General features: G+C 36.2%; 3 protein-coding genes across 5 annotated transcripts in view; 2 read left to right on the forward strand and 1 right to left on the reverse strand.

Annotated features, from left to right (window-relative positions):
* Positions 1–1512: 1512 nt before the first annotated feature.
* On the forward strand, positions 1513–3474 carry LOC141363977 (uncharacterized). Of its 2 annotated transcripts, none has more exons than XM_073868007.1 (7): positions 1513–1569; positions 1836–1916; positions 2044–2145; positions 2396–2424; positions 2509–2534; positions 2611–2649; positions 2726–3474. In XM_073868007.1, exons 1-7 carry the CDS (start codon positions 1566–1568, stop codon positions 2937–2939), a joined length of 495 nt encoding a protein of 164 aa, XP_073724108.1. In that variant the 5' UTR covers positions 1513–1565; the 3' UTR covers positions 2940–3474. The 2 variants fall into 2 exon arrangements, with proteins under 2 accessions (XP_073724108.1, XP_073724107.1); XM_073868006.1 differs by having other exon boundaries at positions 1524–1581.
* Positions 3475–3502: 28 nt separating this feature from the next.
* On the reverse strand, positions 3503–8530 carry LOC129414316 (uncharacterized). The gene is made up of 7 exons (XM_073868005.1): positions 7703–8530; positions 7281–7598; positions 6887–7198; positions 6339–6653; positions 5285–5434; positions 5155–5210; positions 3503–4106 (listed from the first exon to the last, which is right to left on the reverse strand). Exons 1-6 carry the CDS (start codon positions 7758–7760, stop codon positions 5173–5175), a joined length of 1191 nt encoding a protein of 396 aa, XP_073724106.1. The 5' UTR covers positions 7761–8530; the 3' UTR covers positions 3503–4106; positions 5155–5172.
* A 1786-nt stretch (positions 8531–10316) lies between these two features.
* The window catches only part of prkcz (protein kinase C, zeta), a 116634-nt gene continuing 113782 nt past the window's right edge, over positions 10317–13168 (forward strand). The window contains exons 1-2 of one of the 2 annotated variants that reach the window (XM_055167153.2): positions 10317–10845; positions 10962–11061. In XM_055167153.2, the coding sequence (XP_055023128.1) occupies positions 10991–11061 (71 nt within the window). In that variant the 5' untranslated portion in view covers positions 10317–10845; positions 10962–10990. Of the gene's footprint in view, positions 11062–13168 lie in introns of both variants that reach the window. The other variant, XM_055167152.2, reaches the window with a different exon arrangement.

The raw sequence follows: 13168 nt of genomic DNA on the forward strand, positions 1-13168 counted from the left end.
ATTAAACTAAACATAGTCACATTATGCACTCTTTTCATACACACTTGTGTGGGAATAGTTTGAGTCAGAAAATGAAATGGAAGGCCAGAGCTCGACATTTTTGTGATGAAATATGCAATTTCTGAATGCAGAACTTTTCAGTCATAAAAAACACCCGCAAGGCCTGAAAGATGTCAAGCCTCAGCCAAGAAAAGTAACACAAAAGTAACTAAAAAGTAACGTAAGCATTACTTTCCATGAAAAGTAACGAAGATATGCAATTAGTTACTTTTTTTGGGGAGTAACTTAATATTGTAATGCATTATTTTTAAAAGTAACTCTCCCTGTCGGAGCTGATGGTGTAGTGGATGGCGCTCCGACACATGGTGCAGACGCACTTCTGGTGACCCCAGTTTGAATCCCGGCTTGAGGTCCTTTGCCAATCCCATACCCCTCTCTTCATTCTATAGTTTCCTGTCATCTCCATAATTGCTATCTATCCAATAAAGGCAAAAATGGCCCAAAAAATAACTCTCCCTAACACTGATTATAGCGTTTGTAAACTGACACTACCAGTTCACACAATACATAAATATGTAATATAAACTAATATTGAATACATTAAAGGGACATTTCACAATACTTTGTAATTAAGATGTAAAATAAATCTTTGGTGGTGTCCCCAGAGTGTGTATGTGAAGTTCTTGTTTAAAATACAAATATATTATTATAACATATCAAAATTGCCACTTTGTAGGTGTGAGCAAAAATGTGCTGTTTTTGGGTGAGATGCAAATGAGCTGATCTCTGCACTAAATGGCAGTGCTGTGGTTGGTTAGTACAAATAAATGGGCGATATTATCTCATTCTGACATCACAAGGGGAGCCAAATTTCAATGAAGACAATGGTTTACCAAATCTAAGTAACTGGGATGTTCTTTTCACATTTTCTAGGTTGATACAAGCACTGGGGTCCCAATTATAGCACTTAGACATGGAAAAAGTCAGATTTTCATAATATGTCCTCTTTAATGTAATACTGCACTTTAACATAATTTAGAAAATACCAGAATGCCATTTCCTCAATAGAGGAATAAGACAATAAGTGAATTGATAAAATCAATATTGTTGCCATTACTGTCCCCTAGTGGATATTGCTGTTAAAACGTATTCTTTTATTTTAACAAATCTATTTAAAAACCTGTATAGCCCAGAGTGTCTCTCTATTCAAGGGTACCCTTATATCTTACATAGCTTACATATCAAACATATCAAGAAATAGTTTTTTTTAAGTAAATATTACATATCATTACTTTTATAAATAATAATCTTATAATATGTCCTTTATTATCCTGAATTATATTATACTATATTACTACTATACTACATACTATATTGTATTAATATTCCAACAATACTGTAAAAGTAACGCAGTGCTATTATTATATTTAATACATTAAAATGAATAATTTTAATACTTTAAAAACGTATGATTTGTTGATAAAAAAGACTTTTTGATAGACGTCCCCGATTGGTCGCTTTGCGGAAGTGCGTCACATTGTTTACAACTCAAGCGGATATGGTTTATGTGTAAGTGGGCTAGTAAGAACAGCCATGCCAGATTTATATTGTATATATTACGTGTATTAAATGCTCAACACGATATAATAGTTGCAAACAAGTTAAGTGTTCATTTTGTTCAATCGCAAACATTATGCTTCAGCAGATAAACGAGTAAACCCATGTTTTAGTACAGCTCATAGGTCGTTCTGTTCATAGTTTCAGTTGCGTTTTCGGTTTCATTAAAAAAGAGAAGTTTCTGGTCTTTAAATACACTCACTTTCTCTGAGTTTTAGTGACGATGTTGAGCAATAAATCTGCGGAAGAGATCAGATATCTGCTGGACGATTACGGAATAAAACATGGACCTGTGGTCGGTAAGACGAACCGTTTTCGTACAACATGATCGGATATAGTGACTACAGTTTGAGATGTATCGGGTTTTTTACCTTGAAATCACGATATATGTATTTTGTATATTTGATAAATGTAAAAAATCTGCAGAATCCACCAGACCCCTTTATGAGAAGAAGCTGAGAGAAGCCATGGCTAAACACAGAAGACCCAAACCCCAATCGGACAGAACATATTATAGAGAGGAAACAGGTCAGTCTGTAAAGTTCATAGTTTATGAAAATGTGTCTTTTCTGCACTAAAATTGGCTACATGTATGTGTTTCTTAACCAGGAGACTAAGGTCCACAAGGGGGCATAAAGACTTAAAGCAATGTTATTTTTATAACAAATATACAAATTTCTATTCGAGTCTTCAAATATTGTTGTGAGGCATTAAAGTGTTAAAAAAGTTGAGATCCACTGGCTTATGTGTTTATTTACATTTTATCTTTACCTTATAGATGACGTCACCTATGCTTATCGCAGACCAGTAAGTAAAATCAAAAACTTCTATCTCTAGTAAAATCTTGATTCATTTTTTTGGCATATTCACTGTGCGTTTGTTATTTTTTAGGAACAAAATAATTTTGCGTACGAGAGGTAAGTCTTAAATTTTCAGTGGTTCAGTTGTTCTGGTAAAATTGTAAAACTAACAGCAGTGTTTTTATGGCACAAGAGCACAGCCTGATTATAGATGGCGGGACTACACAGATGAGTACGTTTTCTTTTTCTAATAAATTATACTGACTTAACTTACTTATCACTAAATGCAGTACATCTGTTTTTTAAAGGACTCCTATAAATAGGACACAGGTCTCATATCACAACGTGTCACAGACAAGAAACTGGCCCCCGGAGTCTCAGAGCCAAAAACCACCAGAGAGCAATTCAACACGAATGGTTCCAGTTTGGTTACAGATATTAGTATTTCTGATTGTGGGTGGACTTCTGTACTTAGTTTTTATAAATATGGAGCCAGCAGAACCCATCAAAAGACTGACATAGGGCCTTTCCTTTTATCATCTATTAACTGAATGTAAGAGTTTTTGACACAAAAACAGATTTAGGAGAATTGGTGCTTTTTAACAACTTGTATAGTGTTTTGCTTTGATGCTTTTTTGAGTACGTTTTATCAGTCGAGTTGACTTTCTAACTCTTTCGTAAATTTCAGGGAAGTGGGTGTTACAGGATGCACCTGTTGAAGATACGTCTGTTTCTATCAAACTTTTTCATAGTAATACTTCTGACATTTTTTTTAGCTGTTTTTACTAATTTTACACTTATTAGACTGCTACACAAAACAAATAGTTTTATTTTAGATTTTAGATAGATTTACAATTTAATACACACCATCTGGATTTAATGTTCATACTTTTACAATAACCATTAAGTTTTAATATTTGTGTGACAAGAGTATGAATTCCGTTTAGATATCCTGAAGCTAGATTGTAAGAATGTCAGAACTTGTGTGATAATCAAAACTGTAAACTTTTTAATGGTAAAATAAAAAACTCTTCGACGTACCAAAAATACAACTAAAGAGCACAACAAAAGAACCATTGATTTTGTGTTCTGTGTTGAAAAGTTTGCCCTCTCCTCAGTTTTAGCATCCAGCATCATATTTGGTGATTCAGAGGGCTCATTTTCATATAAAGGACAAACAAGACATACATTAAAATGTAGAAATATAATGAAAAATGTGATCATATGGTGGCTTAACAATGTTAACACAAAGTTTTTAAAAACAATTGTAGTACAAAAAATAAATAAATCATTTTAAATTATAAAGGCTCTCCGAGAGTACTTGAAAGAAAAACATTTCACAGTTTTATAGTCTTTACCTGCAACAATTTGGGAAGCCCTCATAAGAGGTTAGACATACGGTACCCCCAAAAACAGCCCTTTTTAACCTTGTTAGTGCAACAGTTTTTTAGTGTCTCATCCTTTTTTTGTCTAGTGATGTCAGCGTTTATAGACAGCAAAATGATCCCATCTCCATTTTTGAAAGAAAACCCCTAACCAATGACAATGCCATTGTAACCAACAGAAAATTACAAATTGTGAAAAACAGTGATTTCTGTGGATCGATAAACTTTAAGCCCGTGTTTAGTTTTGCTTAGACAGGTCACTTAAACTTCAGGTAGACACAGCATGACCAGTTTAGGGAAGCCTCTGTTAAAACCGCACAAAACAAATTAGCATACAGATTTTACTCTGAAAAAATATACAATGAACCTTGAAATAAGCCATTTGCCAAATGAATAAATGTGAATATATATTCCGAAAATGCTATGTGAAACAATTCAATTGGGTGATTCTCACGAAATTAGACTTATAAGGTGTCATGAAACATTTTAATAAAAAAGTAAATGCAAAGTAAGAGTATCAAATAAGAAGCATACATAGTTACAAACATCTCTTCATTTACTATTTTCCACATAATTTCAAATTACATCATACAAACCAATTTAGTTTTTTTCCACATTTAAGGGAAAATTTTCATTACCGCAATGTGTCCATGACTGGATTTGGGTTCTTTGACATGGAAATATTTATAATGAAAAAATCTAAAAAAATAAAAAGTTTCAGTGCATGTTATACTATAAACATTTACAGTAAATAAACTGGTGGTTGGTGATCATTGGTAAATGTAGAGACGATAACAATGAATATTAATGTGTCCAAGAAAAATTCTCATCCTCCACAATAATTTTCAATCATTGTTTAAGCCCTCAAGGAACTAACATTTAAAAAAAAATTGTTGGAAGGGACATAATTGACTGTGACACTCAAGATGGCTACCAGGTAAGCAGTTCTTATTTTTTCTCTCCAGATAAAAGTTGAAATTTTGTTTGTCATAGTACCTAGACAACTTTTTAGTTCTAATTACCGAAACATGAGTTTGTAAATGCATATATTTAATGTATGTTGCGGTAATGATCATTTTTTATAATGATAATCTTAAAATGTAAATAAATTCTACAGAAAATATTTTTTAAATCCTCTAAAAAATGGTTATAGTAAGTTCAGACCTTAATCTTATATATGCAAATAAATTGGCTTCAAGGGCTTTTTAAAAAAATCTGATGCTGGACACCTTTTAAGTCTTGATTTTGTGAGAATCACCCAATTGTATTTTATCATTATTGTGTAATTTACTGTACAGTAGTTTGGAGCAGTATGATGTAACCAAAATGTGAAGAAAAAAAACATACACTACCTTTTTTCGACATGCCCATTACTTGATTGTCAAGGCAATGTATGTATTGTCAACACCTGAAATAATAAAAAATTACTTATTTCAATTCAAACTAAACTAAATATATCTTTGTAATCCTAAAGTTTCTTACAGGTCCTGCTCTCTCGTTCCAGTTCCGTGGGTTTCCTTACTCTCTTGCAGTACACTTTGGCAACAATCAGAATGGCACACGTTGCCACCACAAACGTCAAACCAGACACCACTAAACTGATTACCACCGGACTCAATACTGGATCCACTTCTAAAATAAAAATATAATAGCAAAACATATAACACAAATTAGGATTTTAAAGGAAAACACCACATTTTTTCAATAATTTACCATGTTCCTACCTCAACCTGGACAAATTAATACATACCTATCTTTTTCAATGTGTGCACTTAATCTTTGTACAGCACATTGTGAACGTGCTAGCACCAAGCCCAGACCCCTCCACTCCTTAGGATCCAAACAGGGGCGAACCCAAAAGCCACCAAACCTTTCCATGTTTTCCCTGTTGCATGAGTAGTTACACGAGTAAGTATGGTGGCACAAAATAAAACGTGGTAATCTTCTAAGCGGATAAAAAACGAGAACCATATTGTATGGCGGAAAAGTTTGCAATCTGCAGCACTTCGACCTCGGTGCGCAGCAAAATCATCACTCCTGACTAATCCCCCTCTCGCTCAAACTTCCGTCAATATTACTGTGCCCGAGGCCAAAGTGCTGCAAACTAAGTGCTTTTCTGCCATACAATATAGCTCTAATTTTTATCTGCTGAAAATTTTTTATTTTTTATTTTGTGCCACCATACTCACCCGTGTAACTACTCATGTAACAGTCTTTAAATATGGAAAACATGGAAGTGTTTCATGGCTTCCAAATTCATCCCTGCCTGGATCCCAAGGAATGAATGGGGCTACGCCAAATGCCAACACATTCACAACACGCTGCACAAAGATTAAGTGCACCCACCGAAAAAAGATTAATTTGTCCAAGTTGAGGCAAGAACATAGTAAAATATTGAAAAGCAGTGGTGTCTTCCTTTAATACCTTTAAAATGAATAATCCCAGGTTTGTCAGATCAGATTCATAATCTAGAGCTAAACCTAATATCCACCTATGATAGAAGTGTGACACAGCAAAACAAAGGACACTGACTCACCCCGTATTGAGATGGGTAAAGGCTGACTCTCTCTAGAGACAAATGTCCGCTCCCCGGTCTGAACCTTGTATAGGCAACAGTAGTAACCCTCATTATTAGATTGGGCATTGGAAAAGGTGAAAGTGACTGACGGAGAAAGGGCTGGCAATGAGTGACGGACGGTCCCATTGGGTCTGATAAGCCGCAGCTGGAAAGAACCTCCCGGGTACTGTGGCTGAGCGGAGCAGGTGACGTTAAAGCTGTGTCCCCGGATGACCCAACCTGGCCGAGCTTCAGGAGAGGTGTTGTACCAAATTTGGGGAGTGTGAATTTCCACTGAAGGTAGAAAATATAGGTTAGTCTGGATGTCGCGAAAAACACTTTTTTTTATAAAAACTTGTGCAATAAGGTTTAAGAGAGCCTGCAGGTTCCTGCTATTGATCGCAGAGGTCACACTTGGTACCTCTATTTGGTTTTTAATACTGCATAAAGATTTTATATTCTAATAAGAAAAACTGAAAAATACTGTTACTGTATGTGGTCACCATTTATGCATTTGGCAGACTTACAGACTGTGATGTTGATAAAGTTGCTATGTGGAGAGTTTCCTGAGGGCGAGTTATCCACTTTGCTGTGAATCCCGTACAGACAACTGTAGCTGCCCTGGTGAGAGATTTCCAGGTCTGACAGGATCAGATCCACCGTCATCTGCCTGGGATCAGCTCGCTGGGTCACCAGTGGAGTGCTCACACCTCTTTTGTACAGATGGAAGTCAATGACAGACTGCCAGTATGGGGCGGTGCATTTAAAGTGAACAGCCTCTCCGGCTGCGTAGGCGTAGAAGCGAGAGTGAATAGACAAGGTAGGCACAGGAAGTTTACCTGGTTCAGGAAGAAATTTCGAAAAATGTACACATATATACAAAAAGGCATCCAATGCCATTCAAATCAATTTTATGTTTACCTGTGCACTCCACTCCAGCATCTTCATTATGTGAACACAATCCCTCATCGAGGGTGCGCTCACAAAGGTCAAGGGCAAACTCGTCGCCCGAGCATTTCACATTCCTCCACAACACATCTCCGCTGGACCGGCCGAACCGAGCGCCATTCGGGACATCCAACACAAAGCCACAGTCGAGCTCTCTACAAACCACCGCGGCATCCTCCATATCCCAACCCCGCTGGCAAACAGTTCCCCACTGATGCCCATGACGCACCTCCACCCTCCCTAAGCACCGTTCTCCTGGTCTGTCATTCCAAAGTCTCGTGATCGATTCATCTGTGGAAATATTGGAAAGTCATTGAGTGAGTGTAAATAGACGTAATCCATATTAGAAGCATACTGATAAGTGTTTCAGGGGATGACATCATCATTAAACTCACCAAATGCATGAACATCCTTGACAGCAACTTTACATCCTGATCGAGAACAACAGTGCATTGTAAGTTGTTACAACCATTATCTCAGTATAACAGTGTGTCATTTAAGTATATGCACCAAACAATGTTATCAAAAGTCAATGTCATAATTTAAACTCTTGTGTACACTTTTTCATTACATTTAGTAATTTCTTTCAAAGCGTTAAATAAATAAAATGACACTAACCTAGCATTACCAGGCTCAGGAGAAACCTCGACATTGTGCATTGCCCATGTACCAGGGCTTCCAACTCATTTAATAACTAACTGACGGACTCAGTAACAATGTCAGTAACCCGAAAGCTGAAGTTTAACTTAACGTCTCGGTTTGTTGTGATACCGGTTTGCGGAGCAGAAACAAGTTGATGCATAGCACTTCAGTTTCGTCAGCTAGCTGGCTAACTAACTTTAGCACTTCTAAATACCGACGCTGTCCATGTTCATAAACACGTGACCGACACAATAACATTATCGATCATATATCATGTTGAAAAACATAATACTGAATAATAACAACTATCACGAAACTATTTAGATTCGGAATCTTAATGTAGTACTGGACGGCTAATATGCTAACGCTGCCCTAAAGTGAGGAGAGTTCTTTGTAAAGCGATAAAAAATACTAAATACGATCGCGTTTACAATTTATAACGGCATATATCTGTATTCGGTAGTGTTTTTTTAATTGGTGTTCTTTTCGCTTGAGATATTTTCACAAACACCATCATGTTGCGGAAGAGTTGAACGTGGTTGTATGAGCTGTGACGTCGCTGCAAGTGTTGAGCAGCAACACTTGCGCATAAACATGCAGCACGTTGAGTAGCTCAAGGACTTTTATTTTAAAAAGTTTAAAATAAAACTTGAAATTTGAAATACATTTTTTTTATTTCAAAGGGAAAATTGCACATGCACAGGGTGTGTGTAAAATAGTTTGTCGTCATTATAGTTTTCAATTATATTTATTTAATTTCTACTAATCTCTAAATATAACATGTTAGCTTTATCGTTATCAAATATGTTGATTCTTTTTGTAATGAGTAATGAGTTATCATTAAGCAATTTTTGATGTAAAAATAACATGGTACCTACAATACACCTTTACATTACAACTGAAGAATCGTTGCATACCATAAATTTCAAATAATAAAAAATAATATTGTTAACCAAACAGTCATCATTGTTATTGTTCAAAACCAAGTCCATAGATTTAAAAATAATAATAATAATAATAATAATTCAAGGTGAAAGCCAGTGAACAAAATCAAGCCATAAGGTATTAAAAAAAGTATTTGGCTTCCGTATGATCACAAAATCACATCGGTAACTATTCAAAATGTATGTTTTACACATTCACATGATATACACTTTTCGTTGCTATGCATATCTATATGTCTGCAAGAAGCCTGTAATGACACCTAGTGGATAAACATGAGCATTACATCAGCATGACTTCACAATAGCAAGACCTTTTCGGGCTCAATAGAATTTGAAATGAACTACTAGACAAATAAACACAAAAGCCTATATTAATTCGACAGATTACAAAAACACAATGTGGGTTAACATTAAACTATTAGTTTGGCGCATTCAGTTCAGCGGGGCTGAAACAATGTTACAAAAACTAAAGTTCAAAGTAACACAAATATTTTTAATATTAAAAATATTAATATAAGAGAAGGTCAAATTTGATTCTAAAACAAACTGAAAAAAGCAACAATTAATACAGACTCTTTTAATTAGCTTTTGTTGTCTTTACACTTTTCAGCCTCATGGTGGAAGTCAAACAAGGCTAAATTTGCATATAGTGACAAAAACACTTTTTGTAAACGTGTTTGTGCATAAAGTTATGTCTTAATTTGAAATACTGCATTAGGATAAGTTTGGACTGACAGTTACTTAAAGGGGACATTTCATGAAAGTCTGACTTTTTCCATGTTTAAGTGCTATAATTGGGACACCAGTGCTTCTACCAACCTAGAAAATGTGTAAAAAATCAACCCCGTAACTTAGTTTTAGTAAACCAAGCATGTGAAAAAATAGGTAATTGAAATTTGGCTCTTGTGATGTCAGAAGGGGATAATCTGCACTATACAACCACGACACTGCCATTTGGTGCAGAGATTAACTCATTTGCATTTAACAGGACACACCCATAAATTGCACATTTTGCTCACACCTACAAAGTGGCATTTTTAGCATGTTATAATAAATTATCTATATAGTATTTGAGCCAAAATTTCTTATATATTATAGGGGGACACCAAAGTTTTATTTTACATCTTAAAAAGTCTTGTGAAATGTCCCATTTAACTAAAAGCGAAATCTCAGCAAAAATCGACCGCAAACTTCTACTTTAAAACAAAGAAAAGTTTAAAAACATTAATTTACTCCAATTTGTCCTGTCTTTTAAATGTACTTATAAAATGGTTATTCTAAATATATAAAACAAAATGATTAAATATTTAAAAAATCATTTTGAAAGAAAAAGCTTGTACGCAAAGAAAACTTATTTTGAATTTTTATCCAACGTAAGTTTATTACAGTGCCTATGTGAATCCATACTAAAACTGCCCAAGTAGGCTACTTTTCTGCATCTTGCAATGTGAGCACAACCCTCAGCGGCCTACTTCTTTTTAATTGGATAAGCATTCAGTCTGTCGCGAGAGAGGGACCGACTGGACCCACACGGTGTGTACCGTTATCCACCTGCGGATATCTCGCCCGCGGAGTCCGTACGTTAGACAACGACGTCATAACTGTTCGAATAGAACAATAATAGTGACGCGTTATTCTACGATGATGTCAAGAATACTTTGAATTATTGCATCGAGACAGCACGAAACCAACGAACGCGTCTCGCGCGGATTGTCCCACAGAAGCTGTCCAACAGGTGGATTCCGAGGCCAATCCAGATCTGGAAGTAGCCATACTTTACCGTTGCTCTCACTCTCCCTGTCTGTCTCTCCGCCCCTAAGAGTTACCATAGCAAATGCACTGTAGTGTAGCCGTAAAATTCAGCGTACCGGAAAGAGTCTGAATAACGCGTTCGGGATATGGATCCTTTCAGTGGGCAAAAGGCAATCCTCGGCTGTGACGTGACATTGAAAGTAATAGAGACAAGAGTGACCACGAAGCCACTATTATAGTGTTTATTCGGAGTCATGCCACTTTACATCTGATATCGTCTTCTTATAAACACAGGTTGTGTATTTTTCTGCCTCAGGAAAGTGTTTTAGACTTTTGGAGTTAATAATGCCTGTAAGCAACGGATCGATGATGGATTTACCCTCGGAGTATGTGAAAATAAAAGCGCATTATGCTGGGTGAGTGTTGTAAAGTTACTGTACACAGGTGTTTGTCTGTTGTTTAAAGTTGTCTTGCATTGTTGCGGCAATAAAGGGGAAATGCCATCCTGTTTTGAACAAGTTTGTGTAAACTAAGCATAAAATAAATACAGGATTCCCATAGATCTCAAACTTTTAACTGTTTTATCCCATTCCTTCCATTATTTATTTATTTATTTATTTAAAATGGCTTTTTCATGATTTTTGATTACACTGCTGCCTAATATAATGTGTAGTTGTTAGATATATAACTGTAAATTTCGATCTAAAATATTGTTAAGTTGCTGCAGGTTGAATTTTTATCTAACTGCTACTTGTTGCTCAACACAGCACTCCTAGTATTTATGGTTGTAATATTTTTCTTGCATACTTTTTTGACGGTAACTTTTATGACTATTGTAAAAGGAAAACAGGCAAGTTTCAGTCTTTCAGTTTGACATATTCTGATACGATAAATAAATATAATAATCTTTTAAAACCATGATGCTCTATAAAGCTATGGGATAGCAATATCTTTTAGCTGTCAAGCCTTATTTACTATATAAATGTATGTAATGCTCAGGTAAACATTAAATCAATGAAAGGCCAATCACCTAAAACACTTATTAATGCAGATTGCTGCTTTAATCATATTTGTATAATTTTAAAAGAGGTTAAAGGCGGAGTCCACGATGTTTGAAAGCCAATGTTGATATTTGAAATCACCTAAACAAACACGCCCCTACCCCAATAGAATCTGGACCTTCTGTTGATAGACCCGCCCCACACATACGCAACCCGCCAAGGATGTCGGTTGGTAGACACGCTCCTTACTGCTGATTGGCTATAAGTGTGTTTTGGTAGTCGGCCCGTCTCCTTTTCCAAAGCATTTTTCAAACATCGTGGACTCCGCCTTTAATTTAAGCCAGTACTGCTCAACCAGTTAAAAAAAACCAAAACTTCACTGAACATAACTGGCTGATGAAGACAATTGAATTGGTTTGACTGGTTTTGAACCCAACTTGTCATTTTTCATTTACATTCCTTTAACAATGGTGAATACAATAATGTCGAAAAATGTCCCAAACTGTCACTGGGGTTTTACTCTTTAAAAAGGTCCTAACTGTATTGATTGTATACATTTGATAAATGCAGGGTTTCCCGCAGCACTTTTCAGTTCGGGCGGCCCACCTAAGCTGGGAAACCCTACCACCTTAACTAGGTCGTCCCAAAAAAAATTCGCTGCACATCTCGGAGAATAGCGTGGACGCGCTTCACACCGCGAGTGGGCACGCGTGCCACATGGTCGAAATGAGAGAAAGACATAGTCCGTCACTGTCTGTAGGATAACTAGCCAGTTGATAAAACATTTAATTAAAGGAACAGTATGTAAGAAATTTATATCAATTAATCATAAAATGTCCCTGATATGTCACTAGACATTAAGAAAAATTTTTCATTTCAAGTACTTATATCACTGACAACAGTGGTCGGGCCAGGATATTGTCATTTAAAAAGTGGAGCTGCAGCCCTCAACTGATGTTTATGTTGTCATTTTGTGTATTGGCCACCAGTTGTGTGATTGCAGTACCAGTTTTAGCCACAAGTTTTGTGATTGCAGTACCAGTTTTGGCCACAATCCTACATACTGTTCCTTTAATTACTAATCTAGTATGTGTCCATTTTCCGTCATAGTTTCTTCAAAATTGAGTTTTATTTGAGTGTTTTAAATAAAAATATTTTCATCATGACGTGTACGCCCCGCCCCTTTGATTCCCATGCCCCCGGCCCCGCCCACCCGCACAACCCTACCACCTTAACTAACACATTTTCTGCTGGAAACCTAGCCTGACGTTGCCATACTCAATTCTAGTCAAGAATTTGAGTCTGATACCGCTCCATTGAGCTATAATTATGAGGCGTGTCTTAACCGAAAAATGCCTCTGCACTCAATTGGATAGACCTACGACCAATCAGAGCAACGAAGTGTGTGACGTATGTTGAAATTACGTCTTTGCAGCCTGACCGAACTGCTAGTTATTTCGCTACAATGACACTAACATTGTGATTATACTGAGTTAGCGAATGTACATCAACACCTATTATG

Source organism: Misgurnus anguillicaudatus, chromosome 5 (genome assembly GCF_027580225.2).
Source record: "Misgurnus anguillicaudatus chromosome 5, ASM2758022v2, whole genome shotgun sequence".
Classification (NCBI taxonomy): Eukaryota; Metazoa; Chordata; class Actinopteri; order Cypriniformes; family Cobitidae; genus Misgurnus; species Misgurnus anguillicaudatus.